The 25,099-nt window shown below is 46.0% G+C and overlaps 1 protein-coding gene across 2 annotated transcripts; it reads left to right on the top strand.

Annotated features, from left to right (window-relative positions):
- The first annotated feature begins 5,668 nt into the window (after positions 1-5,668).
- Positions 5,669-24,324, top strand: LOC143961815 (E3 ubiquitin-protein ligase TRIM21-like). Of its 2 annotated transcripts, none has more exons than XM_077471147.1 (2): positions 5,669-5,802; positions 20,641-24,324. In XM_077471147.1, the coding sequence occupies exon 2, from the start codon at positions 20,709-20,711 to the stop codon at positions 22,242-22,244; it is 1,536 nt and encodes a 511-aa protein (XP_077327273.1). In that variant the 5' UTR covers positions 5,669-5,802; positions 20,641-20,708; the 3' UTR covers positions 22,245-24,324. The 2 variants fall into 2 exon arrangements, with proteins under 2 accessions (XP_077327273.1, XP_077327272.1); XM_077471146.1 differs by lacking the exon at positions 5,669-5,802 and adding an exon at positions 17,353-17,652.
- The last annotated feature ends 775 nt before the right edge of the window (positions 24,325-25,099 follow it).

Raw genomic sequence — 25,099 nt, forward strand, 5'->3', positions numbered from 1 at the left:
CTCCGACGGACTAAAACCGACGCTAGGGCAGCTATTGGCTACTGGCTATGAACTTCCTTATTCGAGCCGAGTCGTACGTCATCACGTTCGAATCCGTCGGAGTTTAGTGTGATCGTGTGTGGCCAAGTCCGCTCAGCCGAAAAGTCTGTCAGAACTCCGTCGGAATTCCAGCAGAACTCCGACGGAACTCCTTCGGAAGTCTGTCGGACATAAGTCCTCTCGTGTGTACGGGGCTTTAGAGTTTCTTATCTCAAGGTTCTCTCTATTTATGTTATGTCTTACAGTTTTTGTCTATTTTTGTACTTTAGACTTGTGCCTTGTTTTCTTCAGGAGTCCACTGTGCACCGCTTCTGGCTATATCCTCCTTTAGAAGACCCGCCCCGGTCTGCCCTTATGTCCTCCCAGTGGCTCTCGGACACTCCGGCACCGTAGCTATCCCTTTCCATACAGGGTCCTGTGTGGAGAGCCGCTATGCACAGTGTTCTTATGCGGAAAAAAGTGAAGCTTGCACTAATCGTTGATGTAGTTGTTTTAGTGCTCCTTCCTGCCCTGACCTCTCCGCTCTTCCTCCCCCTATCCCCTCCCCCCCACCCCTTCCCTTGTGTCCTCCACCGGTGGGCTAGACGCCTCTATTTTACTTTAGTCCCGATCCTAAGTCTACTCTACACTATCCCATTGATGGAATACTGTACCCATGGCCTTCCTGCTTATTCCCTCCATCTCTTAGGGTAGTTTCATGGAATGTGAAGGGTCTCCGTTCTCCTCATAAGAGAATGAAGATCCTTCGCCACCTTAAACGGTTAAAGACTGACATAGCCTTATTGCAAGAAACCCACCTCCCAGCTTCTGATTTCCATCGTATGCAGAAACTGTGGGTGGGCTCGGTTTTGGGCTCAGAATCGGTTGGGGCGCAAAGCTGGTGTTCTCCTCCTGATTCATAGGAACCTCCCTTGCTCCGTTATCTCCACTCACACAGACGACCAGGGGCGGTTTATATCGACACGAGTAAAAGTAGGGTCTAAAGAATTTATGATCTCCAATATCTATGCCCCCAACAGTCCCTCCAAATCCTTTTACTGTCAGTTATCCACTTGGCTCCTCAACACCTCACATATTCCTCATCTAATCGGAGGAGATTTTAACAATATTCTGGACCCAGCGGTCGATAGATCCTCCCCGAAAACCCTTTCGATTAATCCCTTTCCAAGCCGCCCCTTCCCTTTTTGCCTCCACTATGGAATCCCTTCGCCTTACAGACATTTGGCGGTTATCCCATCCGATAGATAGGGAATTAACTTTTTACTCTAACCCCCACAAGGTCCTGACCAGGATAGATTACTTTTTTGGATCCGAAAATCTTCTCCCCCTGATCTCTGAATCTGGGATGGGGGACATAGCTATATCTGATCACGCTCCCATAACTCTCACGTTGGATCGTTTAGATCTCCCGCCTCACCCTAACATTTGGCGCTTCCCCTCTTTCCTCCACGACAATACTGACTTCAGGGTATATATGGAGCGCTCCTGGGAGGAGTTCTCCTCGGCCAACTCCCCCCATCTAAGTGACCCGAACCTCCTTTGGGATGCTGGCAAAGCGTTCCTGAGGGGTCGGATCATATCCTATGCCTCTACTTTCAAAAGAAATGCCATGGTCAAGTTAAAATTAGCTAGTACCCGACTGCACAGAGCTCAAATCTCTATTGCCACCTCCACCTCCTCGGCGGATAGGGATGAATGGTCTGCCGCTAAATCCTCCTTTGACTCCTGGGCCTCTACTCTTGAACGCACTAAAAAAGCACACTTTGACACCACCCTACATAAGTTTGGTAACAAGTCTGGCAAGCTTCTTTCCAGGCTTTGTAAAGGCCCCTCCCAGCCAACTCACATCACCTCCCTGACAGGGACCATTCACTCCACCCCCCTGACATAAATAAGACTATGCTGGATTTTTTTTCTCAGCCCTTTATGGCCCAGACTCGATTGATGAAACTGCTGCCCGCTCTTTCCTAGACAAAGTGCTTATACCTCGCATTTCTCCCACCCAGCTGGATTCCCTGAACTCTCCTATCATAGTCGACGAAATAGAATGCACCATTAGAAGCCTTCACCCTTCCAAAGCTCCTGGCCCTGATGGGTTAATGGCGAGTTCTATAAAACTCTCCTTAATATCACGGTATCCATACTGCATTCAGTTTTCTCTGGCATCTGGGCAGGTGGCCCATATCTGCCCATGGGTAACCAAGCTATCATAAAGCTCCTCGCCAAGAAGGGAAAAGACCCCCTGGAACCAGGTTCCTACAGGCCTATTTCTTTGCTTAACCTGAATGTTAAAATCCTATCAAAAATCGCAGCCTCCAGGCTTGCGGACATCCTCCCTGATCTCATACACCCTGCCCAATCCGGCTTTGTAAAAGGACGCACACCCACCTTGAACATACGTAAGGTGCTCTTAGCCCTCGAACAAGCTAAACGGGACCCTAAGGGAGATTATGCCATCATTACCCTAGATGCAGAGAAAGTTTTCGATAATGTCAGCTTCGACTGGCTCTCATTGTCACTCGCCAAAATGGGTTTTTCGGGCCCTTTCTGTCATCTCATCAATTACATGTACACGGCCCCCTCAGCTAGGGTGGTGGCAACGGGTCTCCTCTCTGAGGAATTCCGCCTCCACAAGGGTACCAGACAAGGTGGCCCCCTGTCCCCCTTACTATTTAATATTGCCCTGGAACCTCTCTCTAGATATCTTTCCCAGACCGCTCCCTTACGAGGCATCACTATAGGATCTTTGGAACTTCGTACGTGCCTCTTCGCAGACGACGTCCTCATTTTCACATAAAGTCCCGCTACTGACATTTTACACATAAAAAATATATTTGATGACTTCAGGGTATGTTCGGGACTCTGCATCAATTATTCTAAAAGCAAAATCCTCCCTATTGGCACCCTCTCCTCACCCCCTTGGTCGCATCACTCTCTCTTCCAGGTGGCTCCGGCACACATCACCTACCTAGGTATAAAGATAGGGAAACTGCCCTCCTCACTTTACCACCTTAACTTCCCCCCTCTTTTCATTAAACTTAATCAGGAGTTGTCAAACTGGATGGATCTGTCACTCATGGGAAGGTGTCACCTTGTTAAAATGATTAGCTTTGCCAGACTGCTGTATCCTCTGCAAACTATTCCTTTGTTGCTAAAACATAAAGATGTCTCGGCCCTTAACTCGCAAATCTCCAAATTCCTCTGGCAAGGCAAAAAGGCCCGCATAGCATTCAAGAAACTGCACCTTCCCAGGAGTGAAGGGGGTATTAGTTTACCTCATATTAGAATGTATAACCTTGCTTGTCTGCTACGCACCAGTCTAGATTGGATAACTCAACAATCACGTCATTCGAACTTTGCTATAGAATCTGCCATGGCCCACCCTTTTTCCTTAGTAGCCCTCCTCCACTGCAAATGGAAAGCTGTCCCTCCCCCGCATCAACACAATCTTCTGCTGCAGGACACGGCATTGGCCTGGAGAGAGGTCAGAAAAATCCTCAAGCTCCCGCCTTTCATCTCGTCTCACCTGCCCATCCAAGGAAACCCTGCATTCCTTCCTGGTCTTCACTACAAATCCTATGAAATATGGGAGCAACGTGGCCGCTCAAAATTTTCCACACTATGTAATTCCTCATCTGGGAAACCGCTACCCTTCTCGACCGTATCATCCTTGTTCTCCCTACCTACCTCTCACGCTTCCTACTATAAACAATGCATCAGCTTTCTCTCCAGCACATGTAAAGCGGAATCTCTGAGATTCAAACCAAGCTTCCTGGACTGCCTGCTCCACATGGGCCAATACTCAATATCGGATATATACAAACCTCTCCTAAGGGACTTCTCTTCACCGCTCTTGTTATCGTCTGTGGCCAACTGGCATAAAGATTTCCCAGACTCCGACCTAGTCGAAAAACTCCTCCATGGCCTCCGGGAGGTTCTCCGCCTAACCCCAAATGAAACCTGGAGAGAAACTCAGCAAAAAATAGCTCATCGGGCATATATCCCTTTCCTCTCCCCCAAGTCCAACAAAGATGGAGCCCTCTGCCCTCTATACTCGGCCCCAGACCCTCTTTATCACACCGTTTTTGGGTATGCTCCTTCATCTCCTCATTCTGGGACCAGGTTATATCCTTCATTTTGGAGATCACCTTACTGAAATTGCCCAAGGACCCCCTCCTTCTGCTTTTTGGCTATTGGGACCCCATACTGTTACCCTGGTCTCTATCTTCCAAGGCCTCTACCCCTACAAGACCGGCCTTCCATCCTCCCTCCAGAGACTGGATCTTTATTTGCCTACTCATCGCTAGACGCCTTATCCTCAGGAACTGGATTTCTCCTCAATGCCCATCCATCTCCCACCTCAAGCAAGAAAATCTTACCCTCCTTTTCAGAGAACGTCTCCTCACGGACTTCAAGGTTCCCAAATCTAGATCTCGCTTTTTTCCCAGATGGCAAGCTTTCATTTCCTCAGCCCTCTCTTCGGATGACCAACGGGCTATACATACTCTCTCCTTCTCCTTTGATGAGCCGATCCCTGAGGAATAGCAACCCTACATCTCACCCTCTACCCATCATCATCTCTGGTTGTTTCACTACCCATTACACATCCTCGGGACTACCTCATCAGGTTTCATTCACCTGGCAGCCCGCAACCCCCCCCTTCCTTCCCTGTCTCCCCAGTTATAACCTCTTCCATCATATCAACCATTTCCCTCTTTTCAGTGGTTAGTACGCAGTTCCATCCAGTTTCCTTGTCTAATTAATTTGTCTAGCTACTGTACTCTAGTATCTGGTTTTTCACAAGAAAACTACCATAGTCTCACTAAATGAGACTTCTTGTGCTACACAGGCTGTTAATTTTCCCACAATGTCAGTTGTTTTGGCTTATATACAGGGGCGGACTGACCATTGGGGCACTCGGGCACTGCCCGAGGGCCCCATGCCACTAGGGGGCCCCATCAGGGTTGCCAGCCTCAATAAAACCAGGGACGGTATGTAAAAATCTGTGTTTTTTTTTAAATCCCAAGATTATGGTTGCCCCGCCTCTCCATTACCTTTTCAGTGTGTGTATGTGTATTCTGTGTGTCTGTGTGTGTATACTGTATGTGTGTGTGTATACTGTGTGGCCCCATAATCTCCTATTGCCCGGGGTCCCCATAATCTTCTATTGCCCGGAGGCCCCATAATCTCCTATTGCCCGGGGGCCCCATGAGTTGTAAGTCCGCCCCCTGCTTGTATACTTGTCATGCTAGTTGTTATCATGTGCTTTGTTTAGATGATATCTGTTATTCCTTCCTATGTCTCATTTATTCCAATGCAGTACTGCCTGGAAAATGACTGATGATAACCTGTTCAAATGTCTTTTGGTTATTCTTCAATAAAAACATTTTGAAAAAAATAAATAAAAATAAAATAAAATAAAAAAAGTTCATGTGTGTGTAAAGGTAGGCGTCCCCATACTTTTGACAATATAGTGTAAATCTGAGTTTAATCCATGTCCAGGCGGAAAGCTTCGCCTTATTTAATAACATTTCCGAAGTGAACAGTCCTGTTTTAGTGAATTGTAACCGTACGTGTTGGTGCGTGTTGGGCATGTTATAAAGCCAGCGTGCCAAGTCTGAGCTTGGTACACAATAAAGAAAACAGGAGGAGGAGGGGAGGGATCAGGTGGCAGAGCTGGAAAAAGAAACGAAACAATAAAGACACATTATAACCGACATTTATACAGCGGGACGTCACCGAGCACAGAGGACGCGGCATCAGGTATGAAGGATGATAATGTATTGTGTACTTACTTTTTCCATGTTCTCACCTAAAAAAAAAAATAATAATAATCCTCCAATCACATCACATTAATCACTTCTGTACCGGCCCGTATACACCCCTTTATTACTAGGCCTTTTCACCATTTTCAGAGCTGTGATTTTACTGACAATTGACATCCCCACATCAATGCAGCCTCACAAATGCCATCAATGCAGCAGCCTCACCATTGCCATCAATGCAGCAGCCTCAATATTGCCATCATTGCAGCAGCCTCACCATTGCCATCATTGCAGTAGCCTCACCATTGCCATCATTGCAGCAGCCTCACCATTGCCTTCAATGCAGCAGCCTCACCATTGCCTTCAACGCAGCAGCCTCACCATTGCCTTCAATGCAGCAGCCTCACCATTGCCTTCATTGCAGCAGCCTCACCATTGCCTTCACTGCAGCAGCCTCACCATTGCCTTCATTGCAGAAGCCTCACCATTGCCAGCATTGCAGTAGCCTCACCATTGCCATCATTGCCGCAGCCTCACCATTGCCTTCAATGCAGCAGCCTCATCATTGCCTTCAATGCAGCAGCCTCCCCATTGCCTTCAATGCAGCAACCTCATCATTGCCTTCAATGCAGCAGCCTCACCATTGCCTTCAATGCAGCAGCCTCACCATTAACTTCAATGCATCAGCCTCACCATTGCCATCATTGCAGCAGCCTCACCATTGCCTTCAATGCAGCAGCCTCACCATTGCCTTCAATGCAGCAGCCTCACCATTGCCTTCAATGCAGCAGCCTAACCATTGTCATCAGTGCAGCAGCCTCACCATTGCCATCAGTGCAGCAGCCTCACCATTGCCTTCAGTGCAGCCTGATCGATACTCATCTGCAGCCTAGAGGGGACAGGGATGGGGGCGGGACGAGCAGCGACAGATTACATACAGTGAGAATCTCTTATGCTAGACAGAACAGTGGTCCAATGGCAGCCCAGGAGACGTGACTTCCTATTACAGAGGCCCCCAAGTATACAGGAGATTATAACTGTATGTAATATGATGGCGCTCGCCCCGCCCCCCCCTCCCTGTCCCCTCCGAGGCAGATAAAATTGAAGTATTGGCGTATAATACGCACACGCTATTTGCACCCGATTTTCATGGTGAAAAAGTGAGTGTTATACACCAATAAATACAGTATGTACCTGTACGTTGGCGGGGGGGACTTTGGGGTTTGCTTGGTTGGACACAGAACAATTTTGTCAGCAGGTCCAACGGGCCAATGATTAATGGCTGTGACCTGCTGATTGGCTGCGTCCAATCACAGCACAGAGCCCTGTGTTTATAGAGCCCTGTCGTTTTTCACAAAGCCCTGTTTTTGTTCATCCGTTTAGTTGTGTCTGACTCTTCGTGACCTCATGGACCATACCACGCCAGGCTTTTCTGTCCTCCACTGCCTCCTGGAGCTTGCTTACCTTCATGTTCATTGTCGCGATGACGGTATCCATCCATCTTGTTTTCTGTCGTCCTCTTCCCAGTATTGGGGTCTTTTCCAATGAGTCCTCTCTTCACATTAGGTGGCCAAAGTATTCGTGTTTCAGCTTCAGGATCTGTCCTTCCATTGAATATTCAGGGTTCATTTCCTTCACAACTGACTGGTTTGATCTTCTTGTCGTCCAAGGGACTTTCAATATAATGTCTATAGCTGAGTAAATTCCAGTATGTATACCATAGTTTATAGGAGCTTTCACTTTCACATAAACCAATTAATATACACTTATTGGGATTTATTTATTTATTTTTTTTTATTTTTTTTACCAAAGACAAAGAAATACATTTTGGCCTAAATTTATGAAGAATTTTTTTTTTATTATTTTTTTTTTATAGTCCAATAGTTTCGGCGTCGATAGAAATGAATACCATTGGGGGTTTATTTTCCCTATCTTTACCTATAAGAAGCAGAGTCCTCAGACTGTTGTCTCGTCCCTCCCTGCCCGGGATGAATCCTACCTGGTCCCTGTCGATTAATTCCGGCATCAGATTTTTTATTCTTGTTGCTAATACCTTCACATATAGCTTTGTGTCGGTATTCAACAAAGCTATAGGCCGGTAATTGGAGCAGATGGATTTATCCTTACCTGGTTTTGGTATTAGTGTTATATTTGCCAATAGAGACTCTTTCCTCATGATCTCGTCTTCACCCAGACTGTTCCAATATTTACATAGTTCAGGGACCAATTGGTGTTTAAATTTCTTATAGTACCTAATTGTAAAGCCATCCGGGCCTGGACTTTTTCCATTTGGTGTTTCATTTATTGCTTTATATATTTCTTCTACCATAATTGGTTCCTGTAAACTTTTAGCCATTTCTTCTGTTATTTTAGGTAAATCTGTTTCCCTTAGGTATTCCTGAATTTTAGTTTTCCTAATCTCCTTTTGTGCCCCTGTCTCAGTGCTTCTTATTGAGTATAAAGCTTTATAGTATGTTTTAAAGGCCTTTGCTATCTCCGATGTTCTGAATTTCAATTCCCCATACTCGTCTTTGATATTTTCGATATAATTTAAAGCTTTTTTTTTCCCGTGCTATTCTTGCCAGATGTTTCCCCGTCTTATTCGCCCACAGATATCTTTCTTTAGCTACGTTTTTATACACATTTCTTTGATTTTGTTCTGTCAAGTCATTTAATTGTGTACGTATTTGAATGATCTCCTTATATATAATTTTATCTAAATGTCTCTTATGCTTTTGTTCTAACTCGTAAAGTGCTTTTTTTAAGTTATCATATCTTACTTCGCTTTCTTTTTTTTTGCCAGAGCCTATACCAATAAATTTCCCTCGAATTAGGGCTTTATGCGCCTCCTATATAGTAGCTTTAGAGACTTCTGTGGTGTCATTTATTTTAAAATATTGCTCTATCTCTATTTGTATATTACTCTCAACTTCCTCATCCTCAATCAGCGCCTCATTGAGTCTCCAGGTCCCCTTTCTAGGCTCTTTTCACACTGCCTGATTTTAGCTATCACCGGGGCATGGTCCGATACAGTTATGTTACCTATCTGAACTTTTACTAGATTTTCCAGTGTTTCGTGATCTAAAATGATGTAGTCCAGTCTTGCATATGTATCGTGTACCAAAGAGTAATATGTATAGTCCTTTTCTCCCGGGTTACCTGCTCTCCATGCATCCACAAGCTGTTGTGTATGCAGTTTTCTTTTTAATATTCTGTGTTGTTTGATTTCTTGAGGGGGAACCACTGACGTACTATCCATTTCGGGGTTCATAGTAACATTCAAATCCCCTGCTACAATCACATGGCCTTGTTTATGTTTCTCTATAGTGTTCAATATCCCATTTAGGTATTTTTTGGGCCCTTATTGGGGCAGTAGATGTTTACTGTATTTTTGCCTTAATATGTTACCATTTAAGAGTAAGAACCTCCCCTCCGGGTCCACCTTCATCTCTTCTAGATTCCACCCAACATCATTTGCAATCCCAATGGCTACCCCCCTAGATCCCTTAATTGGGGAATCGGCATAATACCAGGTTGGATATTTTCCTGTATCTATCCGGATATTGGTGTCCAGGGCTAGGTGAGTCTCCTGTAAAAAAACAATATCCGCAAAATAGCCCTCCAGCTCTTTGAAAATATTAAACCTTTTGCTTGGAGAATTCATTCCTCTCACATTATATGTTACTATCTTAAGCTCTGCCATCCGACACATCTATATTCTTTCCTATTTCCCTTACTGGATTCAGGCCAACACAATTTCCCTCCCTCCCTACTTTCTCTCCCCCCTCCCTGCCCCATCATTTGATGTAATTTTGACCCCTTCCAGAACCTCCTTGTTCCTTCTGTCCCTATATCCTAGGGTAGAGTTCTGTTCGGCCGTGTCACCATCCATCTCGCCTATTACTTGCGAGACAATTACCCGACATGCCCGGGGGATCTCGACACCCCCCCCCCACTACCCCCCCCTCCCCGCCCCCCCCCCCCTTTACGGGGAGGAGGGAGAGAGAGAGGGAGGATGAGAGGGGAGAGAACCCAGGGGGATTTAAAAAAAAAGAAGAAAAATACACAATCTAGCCTACCAGCCGCTATCGCTTATCCCCCTCCCCCTCCCATGACAGGAGAGGGGGGGCACCCCCACCCCTCTCTCATTGCAGGAGAGAGGGGGCACCTCTTCCCCCGGCTGTCTCCCCCCCTCCCGCCCCCACCCTACACCCAAACCCTTGGGACTGGAATATCAAGTTTTTTACAAAATTCTGTTATATCTTCAATATATCTCAGTCTCCCAATCCATCCGTTCTTTCTGCCTAAAAGGCAAGCAGGGAACCCCCAGTTATATTGTGCCCCGTTCTCAGTCAAAGCTGCTAGTAGCGGTTTTAATACTCTTCTTCTCCTCAAGGTATCTGGGGATAGGTCCTGAAATATCTGTATATCTTTTCCTTCGTATACGATTGGTGCTTTTACTCTTATATTTCTCCAAACTTGATATTTGTCTTCTACGTGTTGGAAACGCACTATTATATCCCGTGGGATGTCCCGCGGCAATTCCTTGGGTTTCCTTAAACGATGAACCCTTTCGATATTTATTGGATTTGTTATGTCTTCGTTCATCAGTGGGTTACATATCTTTTTTATTATTTCTATTAAATCTTCTTGCTGCGAAGTTTCCATGACACCTCGTAGTCTTAAATTTTTTCTTCTATCCCTATTTTCTTGGTCCTCTATTTTATGTGCTTGCTCTTGTTGGACTTTTTTTAGGGAGACTACTTCAGCTTCTAGTTTCTTTATTGTGTTTGCCTCTTTTTCCACTTTTTTTTTCCATTTCTTCAACCCGTTCCAGTATATGGGCAAGATTCTTGTGTACTCTATCCATTTCCTTTTTCATAGAGTTTTCCAAAGCTGCAAACATAGAGGTTATTTCTTTTTTTGTAGGCAAAGATAAGGGGTTTTCAAGCTGAGTCAAGTGAGTCTGTGTAGCTTCTATTTCATAGTCTGGTTCTACTGATTGGTCTGTCTCACCCTCCGGCGTGGGCTCTTGATTCTGTAAAGAATTATTTTGGACTTGTTGCCTTCTTTTTTCTTTATCCTTCTTTTCCTTTTCCTTTTTGTCTTTGTTTTCTGCTTGGGAACTTATTGTTTGCAGTTGCCTCTCTAATTGTTGTTTCTCTGTTCCCCCGTTTGGGTAACAAATTTATTCATAGAGCCGGGACTAGCGACCAGGCTCCGCCGGGGTGATTTAGGGATTGCTCCTGTCTTAGATGTCTTTCCCTTCATTGTCCAAGTGTCTTTACTCAGTCCAAGAAATAAAATGTCACTATTATATCACTGTAAAATCTCTATTATTTTTATTTTCCTTTTCTATTATAGGTTCTGTTTATGTTTTTTGCATCTAATTTCAGCCCCAAACTCTTTTCCCGTTTGTCAGGGGACACTTTTACGCAACAATAGAAAAAGGCGTGTACCAACTTCTTGTTGATTGACTCTACTGTGGCTTGTTTGTGTATATTTCTATACTTCACTTTATTCTAAAAGTCAATACACAGGGTCCTTCTAGAAAGACTAGGCAAACAAGTACCAGACCTTGAATAGCGGTATTCGTTAGACTTTTCCAACCTTACAAGCCATCTTATTCTTTACGTTAGTCTCATTTGCAAGCGTTCCCGTATTTAACGCATTGTTACAGGTACAAGCAGAGAAAGTCCAGTGAGAACAGAGGAAGAGAAAAAAAAAAAATGTCTATTGGGTAACACCAATTTAAAGTCACTTTAAATGCTCAGAGTCTCTCTTATTTCTTATATTGGTATAGAACAAATGGCGTTTTTATTATTTTCCGTTCGGTCGCTGCGAGATATTAACAGTAGATTATCAGCAGCTTTAGCCTCTGCATTTTTTTTCTCCTTACAAAAACTTAGAAGGACTTCTAGCGACCGTTTATCAATATATCAATAGGATATTCCAGCATTTTCCATAACTTATAATATGGTCAACATACCGTTTCTTCGCGCTCTCTCTCTCTCTCTCTGGAGTATCCCTCTCTGGAGGTCTTCCTCTATTTTCTGTTACAGCTTAATACCTCCTCATGAGGCTTTCACATCTCTGTCTGAGCGCTCTGTGTCTCCTGGGCTAAAGTCCGGATTATGCAGTTCCCGTCTTTCACCACCGGAGGGCGCCTGGAGCCACTATTCTTCTCCTGGGATCCGAGGAACGGCGAACTCACTCAGGATATTACTCGAGCCGCCGACCCCCCTCGTCGCGACCGCACACAGAACACAGGGCTCGGCTCCACTCGTCCCCGTTCCGTTAGGTTGTTTCCCCGGCAGCACGGAGCCCCCACGTGACATCCAGGAGGCAACGGCAGCGGAGGTGAGGAGCTCTGTGAGAGGGCTCTGCGGGGATGGACAGCGTAGGGATGGACAGCATAGGAAGAGTGAGGGGAGGCTGCAGCGAGGACGCTGCAGCCACTATCAGGCCAGGCGTTGCGGCTGCATCACAGCCAGACGGGGGAGCCGATCCACACCGTGCGTCTAGGTGTGGACACGCTCCCGATCGAGTCTCCTCCCCCTCATCAGGTCTCAGCTCTACTGCTGAGAAAGGCCTGGATTATTTCCTAAGTGTACATAATATAACTGGGTACTGACATTTATAGGTAAAGTTGATCCGGGGAAAATCCGATTGCCTCTTGGGGCATCAGGAAGGATTTTTTTTCCCCTGATTTAGCAAATTGGATCATACTCTGCTGGGGTTTTTGCCTTCCTCTGGATCAACTGTGGGTAAAGAATTGGGTATATGGGATTGTATGATATTATTATTATTATTATTATTTTTTTTTTTTTTGTGGTTGAACTGGATGGACTTGTGTCTTTTTTCAACCTGACTAACTATGTAACACACATACACAATCTTGTCAATATATATATATATATATTTATATGCACTCTGCATCCAGTGTAGCCTATATCTACAGTGCATTCTGTAGTGTACTGTTTCTACTACACTTCTGGTGGTGTACACAGTATCTAATACAGTGTAGAGTGGTGTTTCAAAACAAAATATACATCAGGCCAACAAGGAGAGGCAGATGCTCACAGGCCACTAAAAGAGGGAAAGCAGCCTCTGTGTCTACAGTCAATAGTGGTGGTTGTGGATATGGTGCATCCTCTGCAGGTGGCCGTGGAGCACGCTTGCCCTTTTTTCCTGCTGCTGGCCGTGTTATTGAGCCAGAACATGCGGAAAAGTTGGTGGAAGAAAGCCGTCCTCATGCTCTATCACCCAGGCTCAGAGTAGTTTGCCTTCCAACGCATTTGCCTATTCCACAAGCTCCTTGTCCACAGTCACTCCTTCTGTAACCCCACCATCATGCACGGAGGAGTCCCCAGAATTATTCGACCCCAGATTTGAAGGCTCCAATGTTGGTTCCCAGGTTGAGGAAGGGAGTAACGTGAGCCTAGAGAGAGGGAGGACCAAGAAGGACAAGAAACTGGCAGTCGTGTCCCCTCAGCTGCAGCATACTACCAAGTTTGCTCCAGTGATGAGGGGATGATGAGGTCACTGACTCTACTTGGGTGCCTGAGAGGAGAGAGGAAGAGGAGGCAAAATTTCAACAAAGCATAATGTCTTCTAGGGGGCAGCTTAAGGGCAGCTACCCTATTGCCTCACACAGCAGAGCTCTGCAGGTGCATGGTGCTGCTTACTCCCTGCTGATTTTGAAAAGTTCCTTGGTTTGGGCCTTTTTTTGACATGTGTGCAGTAGATCGCACCATTGCCATTTGCAAACTGTCTAAAACGGATCAAGCGTGGCCAGAACAGCTTAGGCACCACATGCTTGACCAGACATATGACAACCTGCCATGCAGTCCATTGGCAACAGCACTTGAAAGACCCACATCAGAGAAAAAGGTGGACTTCTCCATCCTTCTCTTCTGGGATCTCCAACCCTACTATACCTCCATTCCTCTCAAAAACCTGCACTGAAAGGAATGAAGGTATAGCAATAGGTGTTACAAGTACTTGCAGCCAATCTGCTAGCAGTACATCACCATCTGATTTTAGCAAGCAAATTTCCCCACTCCAGCTGCTGAACCATAAAAAGAAATTCGGTCCCAGCCATCCACATGCTTAGGGTCTAAATGCTAGCTTGACCAAATTGCTAGCACTGCAACTGCTGCCTTTTCAGCTGGTAGATTCTGCCCCCTTTCGTGAATTTGTGGAGTGTTCTGTACCTCAGTGACAGGTTCCAAAATGCCATTTCTTTTCACGGAAGGCCATTCCGGCTCTCTACTGGCATATGGAAGGCAATGCTCTGGCTTTGTTGGACAGGGAAGTCAGCAGTAAGGTGCATATTATCACTGACTCACGGTCCAGCAGGCATGGGCAAGGACGTTACCTTTCCTTCATGGCTTACTGGGTAACTCTGCTGGCAGCTGGGAAGGATGCGGACAGGGGGTCAGTATTGTTGGAGCTTGTTCCGCCACCATGCCTCCAAAATGCTAGTGGTGATTCTGCCACACCTCTCTCCTTCACCCCATCCTCTTCTTTTTGCTCTATGGTCTCTTCTGCAGATTTGTCCTCTGAACCAATGGTGCTCCATAGGTGTTCAAGGGGCTATGCAAATACCCAGGCAAAAAGATGCCAATGCGGTGCTTGAGTTGGTCTGCTTAGGGGACAGGAGCCACACTGGGGCAGAGATTATGTCAGCTCTGCAGGGGCAGGATCAGAAGTGGCTGATGCCACGCCAGCTTCAGCCAGGAATGGTTGTATGTGACAATGGCACCAACCTTCTCTCTGCCCTCCGGCAGGGACACTTGACCTATGTTCCATGTTTGGCACACGTCCTGATTTTGGTGGTGTAGCGGTTCTTGAGCGGGTACCCAGGCTTACAGGATCTCCTGAGGCAGGCCACAAAACTCTGTGGTCATTCCGCCGGTCATACAATGCCAGTGCTTGGCTGGCTGACATTCAAAGGGAATGTAACCTGCCCACCAACCCCCTCATTTGTGACATGCCCACCAGGTGGAACTCAACATTGGCAATGGCGTAGTGGCTGCACACCCAGCAGAGGGCCATCAATGAATACCTGTGTGAGTATGGCACCAGGACAGGGTCAGGGGAGCTTGGCTTCTTTCATGCCAGTGCCTACTGATCAAGGATGCATGCATTATCCTGGCACCATTTGAGGAGGTCACAAGGATGGTGAGCAGCGACAATACATGTATCAGTGACACTGTACCTCTAGTCTTCCTGTTGGAGTATATGCTTCATGGAATAATGGACAGGGCACTTGAAGCAGAACAGTGGGAGGAAGAGGAGGACTTCCTTACCGCTCAAGGCCCCTTTTATCCAGATAGCATTCCTGTGGGCCTGCCAAACACACAGGAAGAAGAGGAGGAGGATTGTGTCAGCATGGATGTAGAGGATAACACTCAGCAGCAGTCTTCAAGGGATGGTTTTCAGTCCCCAGAAACCCAAGGAGTTGTACGTGGCTGGGAGGAGGTAGTTATGGATCATGTGATCCTTAGTGACCTAGAGGACTCAGAATCGAATGCCTCTTATGCTGCATGGCCTCCTTTATTCTGCAAAGCCTGTGAAAAGACCCTAGGATTTTTGGTATCAAGGAGAGGGATCATTACTGGCTGGCAACCCTTCTTGATCCATGTCACAAGGGTAAGGTTGCAGAACACATCCTGCCTTCGCAGAGGGAGCAGAGGATGAAACATCTTCAGGAGGCCTTGAAGAAAGGTTTGTACAATGCATTTCCAGACCCTGGGAGGTTACAATTTCCTGGTGCTGGACAATGTGTTGCTGAGGCTTCGTTCAGTCATAGGAAGAGCGGTGGAGAAGGTGGCTGACTGACCAATGCCTTTAAACAATTTTTCAGTCCTCAGCGTCACCGTCTGATCAGTTCAAGCAACCATCGCCAGTGTCTGCATTACATTGTGCTGGAATATCTAGGGGCAAGAGCAGATTTGGAGACCTTTCCAACAGAGCATCCACTGGGTTACTGGGTCTTGAGGATGGACCACTGGCCAGAACTTTCTCAATATGCAATTGAGCTACTGGACTGTCCTGCATCCAGCATTCTTTCTGAACGCTGGAGGGTTTGTAACGGATCATAGAGTGCGCCTGTCCACAGACTCTGTCGATAGGCTCACATTCATAAAAATGAATCAGCCTTGGATCAGTCGCTATGAAGGACCTGATGCTGATGTAACTGATTGAATTTTCTATGGATGTGGGATCCCTTGAAGACTGCCTATGCTGGCTATCCTATTCCTCCTTAATCTTGATGATGCTAGCTTCCAACAATATTTTTGGTTTAGGGCAACTTCACCGCCACCCAAGGACCAATTTTTCTGCCCCTGTTTAACAGGTGCATGTAATTACAATTTTTGATACAATATTTAAATGCAGGGCCTGTTCCTGCACCAAACAGGAGTAACTGTGAGGCGTCACAGTGTTGTGGCACCACGACCACCACCCAAGGACCAATTTTTCTGCCCCTGTTTAATTACAATTTTTGCTCTAATATTTCACAGCAGGGCCCTTTCCTGCACCCGACAAGAGTATCTGTGAGGGGTTACAGTGTTGTGGCACCACCACCCAAGGCCCAATTTGTCTGCCCCTGTTTAACAGGGGCATGTAATTACAATTTTTGATATAGTATTTCACAGCAGGGCCTGCGCTCAGCTAGGGTAACTGTGAGGGCTTACAGTGTTCTGGTACCACCAACACCTAAGGCCCAATTTTCTTCAGAGTATAGAGGGCAGGCCATATATTATATATGCTAGTTCAGAGTATATACAGAGGCCCTATTTTAAATTTGGGTGCAGGGTTCCCCTTAATATCCATACCAGACCCGAAGGGTCAGGTAATGGACTGGGGAGGGGGACCCATGCCGTTTTTTCAATGATTTTCAGTTACCTGTATACTGCCGGGACCCAACAATACATGTGAGTAGTTTTAAATTACTTTTTTTTCCTTTAGAAATTTAAACACGGGAAAACTGTGCCACATTATAGGCATACTATAGACACACCCAGGCACAATATTTAAAGGAATATTTCATTTTTATTGTCTCACTTTAAGCATTTTTAAAATCACTGCACCCAAAAAAATGTGAGTTATTAAAACTTTTTTTTGCATTGATACATTTGCCCTGGGGAAGGACCCGGGTCCCCAAACACTTTTTATGGCAACATCTTGCATATAAGCCTTTAAAATGAGCACTTTTGATTTTTCACATCCGTGCCCCATAGACTTTAGTGGTCTCCGCGTGTTTGAACAAATTTTTTGCCTGTTCGAATGTTCTGCTGCAAACCGAACATGGGGGATGTTCGGCTCATCCCTACTTACAAGTAACATAACCATTGCTGACCCGCTGGAAATCACCCCTGTCATTGTACAATAATGGTTAAGAGAGACAGATCCTGCCTACATGACCAAACATCTCCCTCATATTCTACCCACTTATGTTGTGTAATTATATAATTGCTGCAAAAACAAATTTATTTCTATAAAAGTGCACATAATGAGACATAGCTAAGCCCAGGAGAGTGCGGGCAGATGGGTGTTGTAATGATCGTTCCACAAAAATATCATAGAGCTTCCAGAGCTTGTGCAGCTTTTCTTCTTTTTCTTTTCTATGTGTAGATGTTAGGATTGCCGTCTCCTGTATTTTCCCACAATCTGCTAGACACCCTCTTGCACTGCAGCAAGACCCTCCTGATTCAGGTCATCTCATTAGTCACCTTTATAGTAAGGTCAGAATCTCACCCTCACTTGATGTACAGGGGACCCATGGCGTTTTTTCAATGATTTTCAGTTACCTGTATACTGCCGGGACCCAACAATACATGTGAGTAGTTTTAAATTACTTTTTTTTCCTTTAGAAATTTAATTTTTCTGTTATACTGTTGTAAACACGGGAAAACTGTGCCACTTTATAGGCATACTATAGACACACCCAGGCACAATATTTAAAGGAATATTTCATTTTTATTGTCTCACTTTAAGCATTTTTAAAATCACTGCACCCGAAAAAAACGTTAGTTATTAAAACTTTTTTTTGCAAGACCTGCAACTCTTTCTCTAGGAGTGGGAATTCCTCCTCTGCCAGCGCACGCAAAAGCAGAATGCAGAATTTCTCGAAGCAAGGCCTGGAAGTGCTCCATTCTGACAGCCCTCTGTGACGGTGGTAACATTTCCGCCATTTTGTGTTTGTACCGGGGGTCTAATTACGTTGCCACCCAGTACTGGTCCTTGACCTTTATGCTTTTTATACGGGGCTCCCTGTTAAAACACTGAAGCATGAAGGCCCCCATTTGCACTAAACTGGAAGTGGTGTGGTGGCCTGGCTCCTGCTCATCATCCAGGATAATGTCATCCTCCTCGTTCTCCTCTCCCCATCCACGCACAACAACAGGGATCCCAGAAAGGTTTAAAGCATGCTCTTCTTGCTCCTCCTCATCCGCCCGGGGCACCATCCTCCTCTGACTCCTCTTCAGACTCCTGTTGTTGACTTGTCTCAGATAGAGGAGCCCCCCCAGGGAATTCATCCAGCATTGCGACTTTCTCATCTTCCCGTTCCTGCTCCTCCATGGCTTGATCAATGACACGACGCAATGCATGCTCCATAAAGAAGGCATAAGGTACGATGTCACTGATGGTTCCATGGCTGCGATTGACCAGTTTGGTGATCTCATCAAATGGCCGCAGAAGTCTGCATGCGTCGCACATGAGCAGCCACTGGTGCGATGATAAAAAACCAAGCTCCCAGGAACCTGTTCTGCCGCACAGTTTGTACAGGTAGTCGTTAACTGCGCTTTCTGCTGGTGCAGCCTATCAAGCATATAGAAGATTGAGTTCCATCGCGTCGGCCAATCGCAAATAAGATGTCTGACCGGCAGATTGTGTCGCCGCTGAATGTCAGCAAGGCGAGCCATGGCCGTGTAAGATCTTCTGAAATGGGCCGAGATTTTCCTTGCCTGCCGCAAGATGTCTTGAACCCCAGGGTATATGACAACGAATTGCTGCACGACCAAGTTTAAGATGTGTGCCATGCATGGCACGTGTGTAATTTTGCCCTGTTTCAATGCGCTAAGCAGATTGGCACCATTGTCACACACCACTTTACCAACTGTCAAATTGAGCGGTGTTAGCCACTGATCTGCCTGTGAACGCAAAGCTGAAAGGAGTGCCGGGCCAGTGTGGCTCTTGGCTTCCAGGCACAACAGACGCAGCACAGCATAGCAACGTCTCACCTGGCATGTCGAATAGGTTCTGGGGAGCTTGGGCAGCGCAGCGGAAGAGACGCTAGCAGCAGAAAAGGAGGAGTCAGCCGAGGAGAAGAGGGAGGAGGATGGAGTAGGAGGAGGAGAAGAAGAGGCAGGCCTGCATGCAATCCGTGGCGGTAAAACCAAATCTACACGGGTGCCACGGGTTACATGCTTGACGGCCATCAGAAGGTTCACCCAGTGGGCAGTAAAAGTTATATACCTTCCCTGCCCGTGTTTTCTAGACCACGTGTCTGTGGTCAGATGTATCTTGGCACCGACACTGTGTGCCAAAGATACATTCACTTGCTGCTGAACATGGCCATATAGCTCTGGGATGCCCTTCTGTGAGAAACACTTCTTTCCTGGGACCTTCCATTGTGGTGTTCCAATGGCCACAAATTTTCGAAAGGCCTCCGAGTCCACCAGTTTATATGGCAGTAGTTGGCGGGCTATCAGTTCTGACAAGCCAGCCGTCAACCGTTGGGCAAAAGGGTTATTCGGCGTCATCATTTTTTTGTTTTGTTTTTATTCAGCTGTCAGAAGGGAAGCTCAGCTGTCGACTCATCGGTTGTTAAGGACACTGCAGCCGGCTTCCTGGCCCTACTTCTCGACAACCAGATTTTACTGCGCTCTGATTGGGCAAACTTTGCCCAATTAGGGCACATAATGCACTGTGCAGCGCATTGCAGGGTGTTTGGTGGGGCAAACACCTGCTGTACACCCTACAAATTTGGGTGTTCCCCAAACAGGGCGCACAGCCATTGTTCGGCCGAACTCTTGCCTAATAGTGGTCCAGGTTTATAACTGTAACAATCCCCCTTAATTGTAATCTATCTCTATGTTGTTCTTCGTCAGAGACTACCGAGCCTCCGACTACATTGACTAAAAGCTTACACAGTGTTTCCTTTCTTTTCTCCTGGAAATCATACAGAATGATGTAAGAGTAAAACATAATGCCCGGTACACACGATCCGATTATTGGACGAATGATCATCCGTTTTTTTTTTTTTTTTTTTTTTGCATGCTAATCTCACGTCCAATCTGATGAGTTTACTAAAGTCATGGAAATTCCCACACGACAGAAAAAAAATTCGGAAGTGATGTCATGTGTTGTAATGCGTTTGTATTGCATTTTCGAACGATAGCTGTACTGATTAAACGAAACTCGTACGATCTGTCATCGTATGAAAAAAATTTCCGTGCATGTCCGATAGAATAATATCGGATGAACTGTCCTGATCAGCTCTCGAAAGTTCTGTCCTAACGATCCGATTATCATAAGATCGATTCGAATGCGGCATTTTCCGTACGATTTTTGGATCGTGTGTACGGGGTTTAAGGTGAGCATGTGGTACTGGGGAGGGTGGAAGTAGGGTTTTTCTGCTGATTTTGTCCTGAATGCCCAAGGGAAATGTTCACTTTAAACTGATCAAGCAGCTGCCTAGAACACTAAATGAGTCAGTGCAACATGAGGGGCAACAGTGTGATTATTATTATTATTATTATTATTATTTATGTACTAGAAGTACATCCAACAATTAAGACTTTTCTTTTTTTATTGTCCAAAGGTCCATAAAACAACTTAGAGATTAACTCAGAGAATATTAGGAACCTTTACTCTTTTCTACTGTCTGAAATGTCTTTTCATCTGAGATTTGGGCTTGAATGTTCTATCTGTCTGAAGAGTTATAGAAATCCTGTAGAGCTGCCATGTGGAGACAAGTTCTGCCGGGTCTGTATTGATGGTGTGCTGGATACACAGGAGGGGTCTGGAGGATATTCCTGTCCTGAATGCAGAAAAAGGTTCAGGAGTCGTCCTGTGCTGCAGAGATGCATTCCGGAGAGTGAAACGGCACAGCCATTAGATGAATTTCTGTTCGAGCCTATGGAGTCCAGGGTCTTCTGTACTCAATGTGTGGACTCTTCTGTACCTGCTGTTAGATCCTGTCTGCACTGTGAAGCCTATCTGTGTGATAACCACCTCAGAGCCCACAACAAGGGCCCAGATCATGACTTATCTGACCCCACCACTTCTCTACAGTTAAGGAAATGCTCCACCCATAATGAACCATTCAAATATTACTGCATTAAGGATGGCAGCTGCATCTGTGTAACCTGCAGTTTGGCTGGGGAACATCGGGGACACCAGGTGGAAATACTGGATGAGGCTTCTGAGAAGAAGAAGAGAAAATTCAGAAACGTTAAGCATAATCATCTGACAAAGAGAGAGGAGATGGAGGAAAGAGTCCAGACTCTGCAAGAACACAGTAGGAAAGTAGCAGAAAAAGAAGAGAGAGTCACTGCCCTGTTTAGAGATCTCAGGAGACGTCTGGAAGACCTGGAGAAGAGAGTCCTGAGGGACATCTCCGGGAGGGCAGAGCGGATCTCCATCTCCATCCGGGATCTGGAAATAAAGAAGGAGGAGCTGTCCAGGAAGTTGCGTCACATTGAGGAGCTGTGTAACGTGACGGATCCACTGACTGTCTTACAGGAATCAGACACAGGTGACTTGTGGGATACTGAGGATGGAGATAATGAGGACAGAGAGAGACATGAGGAGCTCCTCCATGATGGAGGGGGTCTGGATGTGGCGGGGGTCTTACACACAGGTTTATCTGATATAATAACAGAGGTAAATGTATACTTCTATATACAGGGAGCTGCAGACATATTACTGGATGTAAACACAGCAAGTAATAAGCTGTACATAGCCAATGACAGGAAAAGCATATCCAGGTCAGGTATAACATATAATCGGCCAGAAACACCAGAGAGATTTGATGATTTTCCTCAGGTGTTAAGCAGCCAAAGTTTCTCTTCAGGGCGACTTTACTGGGATGTGGATGTCGGGGGATCAGATTTCTGGAGAGTCGGGATGTGTTACCCCAGTATAGAGAGGAAAGATTTACAGTCAGGAGTAGGAAGGAATAACAGGTCCTTGGGTTTGCTCAGGTCTCATAATCAGTATTTTGTGAGACGTGACAATAACGAGATTCCCTTACCCACCAATCCCTCCAGTAACAGAGTCAGGATATATCTGGATTATGAGGCCGGGCGGATCTCCTTTTATGATCTGTGTGACCCGATTCGACACCTCCACACCTTCACCACCACCTTCACTGAGCCCCTCCATGCTGTGTTATGTGCAGCAAAAGGTTGCATAAAAATGTGAGAGGTCCACCAAGAAACTGTTGACATCATATGGAGGGAGGATAGGGTTAGTTCACTGAAAACATATAGTTTGGAGCTAGTGGTTGCTTTAAATATCATAAATGTAATTTATTAGTTGATAAGATGATAACTACAGAGCTTGCCTGAGATTTGTCCCTGGAAATGTCGCTGGTGTTAAAAAGAAAGTTACTTCATACACTTTTTTACTCTATTAGAGAAAGATAGCGAATATATAATGAGAGCATGCTTGTCTACATACACCTGTAGCCTTGGCTGGTGGTCCCTTTAAAGCAGAGCTCCACAGCTCAGGGCATCATCACTGCCATGCCATGATGGGGTCCCTTTTCTCCCTCACCATTTGAGGGACATGCCAAGAGTGAGACCCGAAAACTGTGATGGCTGGGAACTTAAGCCTCATCATTTTGGATCTGATAAATTCCAGACTGAGTGAGGAGAAGGTGGCAGTCATATTGCACACAGTGTCAACATATAGCATATAAATAGCATTTTGCACAAAGCCTGGTATATAGCATTTCTCACAAAGCCTGGTATATAGCATTTCTCACAAAGCCTGGCATATAGCATTTCTCACAAAGCCTGGTATATAACATTTCTCACAAAGCCTGGTATATAACATTTCTTACAAAGCCTGGCATATAGCATTTCCCACAAAGCCTGGTATATAGCATTTCTCACAAAGCCTGGTATATAGCATTTCTCACAAGCCTGGTATATAACATTTCTTACAAAGCTTGGCATATAGCATTTCTCACAAAGCCTGGTATATAAAATGTCTCACAAAGCCTGGTATATAGAATTTCTCACAAAGCCTGGCATATAGCATTTCTCACAAAGCCTGGTATATAGCATTTCTCACAAAGCCTGGCATATAGCATTTCTCACAAAGCCGGGTATATAAAATGTCTCACAAAGCCTGGTATATAACATTTCTTACAAAGCCTGGCATATAGCATTTCTCACAAAGCCTGGCATATAGCATTTCCCACAAAGCCTGGCATATAGCATTTCTCACAAAGCCTGGTATATAACATTTCTCACAAAGCCTGGCATATAGCATTTCCCACAAAGCCTGGCATATAGCATTTCTCACAAAGCCTGGCATATAGCATTTCCCACAAAGCCTGGCATATAGCATTTCTCACAAAGCCTGGTATATAACATTTCTCACAAAGCCTGGCATATAGCATTTCCCACAAAGCCTGACATATAGCATTTCTCACAAAGCCTGGTATATAACATTTCTTACAAAGCCTGGAATATAGCATTTCCCACAAAGCCTGGCATATAGCATTTCCCACAAAGCCTGGCCTATAGCATTTCTCACAAAGCCTGGTATATAGCATTTCTCACAAAGCCTGGCATATAGCATTTCTAACAAAGCCTGGCATATAGCATTTCTCATAAAGCCTGGTATATAAAATGTCTCACAAAGCCTGGTATATAGCATTTCTCACAAAGCCTGGCATATAGCATTTCTCACAAAGCCTGGTATATCACAACGCCTGGAATATAAAATTTCTCACAAAGCCTGGCATATAGCATTTCTCACAAAGCCTGGCATATAGCATTTCTCACAAAGCCTGGCATATAGCATTTCTCACAAAGCCTGGTATATAACATTTCTTACAAAGCCTGGCATATAGCATTTCTCACAAAGCCTGGCATATAGCATTTCCCACAAAGCCTGGCATATAGCATTTCTCTCAAAGCCTGGTATATAGCATTTCTCAAAAAGCCTGGCATATAGCATTTCTCACAAAGCCTGGTATATAAAATGTCTCACAAAGCCTGGTATATAGCATTTCTCACAAAGCCTGGTATATAGCATTTCTCACAAAGCCTGGCATATAGCATTTCTCACAAAGCCTGGTATATAACATTTCTCACAAAGCCTGGCATATAGCATTTCTCATAAAGCCTGGCATATAGCATTTCTCACAAAGCCTGGTATATAGCATTTCTCACAAACCCTGACATATAGCATTTCTCACAAAGCCTGGCATATAGCATTTTTCACAAAGCCTGGCATATAGCATTTATCGCTGTGTCAGTGCTGGGGGGGGGGGTGGTGGCATCAGTGTCAGTGCTCGGGGATGGCATCAGTGTCAGTGCTGGGGGGGATGGGATGAGTGTCAGTACTGGGGGATGAGTGTCAGTGCTGGGGGGTGGCATCAGCATCAGCGTCAGTGCTGGGGGTGGCATCAGCGTCAGTGCTGGGGGGGTGGCATCAGCGTCAGTGCTGGGGGGGGCATCAAGGTCAGTGCTGGGGGGTTGGCATCAGTGTCAGTGCTGGGGAGTGGCATCAGCGTCCGTGCTGGGGGGTGGCATCAGCGTCCGTGGTGGGGGAGTGACATCAAGGTCAGTGCTGGGGGGTGGCATCAAGGTCAGTGCTGGGGGGTTGGCATCAAGGTCAGTGCTGGGGGGGTTGGCATCAGTGTCAGTGCTGGGGGGTGGCATCAGCATCAGTGCTGGGGGGTGGCATTAGCGTCAGTGCTGGGGGATGAATGTCAGTGCTGGGGGGTGGCATCAGCGTCAGTGCTGGGGGTGGCATCAGCGTCAGTGCTGGAGGTGGCATCAGCGTCAGTGCTGGGGGGGTGGCATCAGTGTCAGTGCTGGGAAGTGGCATCAGCGTCCGTGCTGGGGGAGTGGCATCAGCGTCCGTGCTGGGGGGTGACATCAGCGTCCGTGGTGGGGGGGTGGCATCAAGGTCAGTGCTGGGGGGTGGCATCAGCATCAGTGCTGGGGGGTGGCATTAGCGTCAGTGCTGGGGGATGAGTGTCAGTGCTGGGGGGTGGCATCAGCGTCAGTGCTGGGGGTGGCATCAGCGTCAGTGCT

Source organism: Lithobates pipiens, unplaced genomic scaffold (genome assembly GCF_037356315.1).
Source record: "Lithobates pipiens isolate NorthernLeopardFrog02 unplaced genomic scaffold, aLitPip1_a1.2 Scaffold_8, whole genome shotgun sequence".
NCBI lineage: Eukaryota > Metazoa > Chordata > Amphibia > Anura > Ranidae > Lithobates > Lithobates pipiens.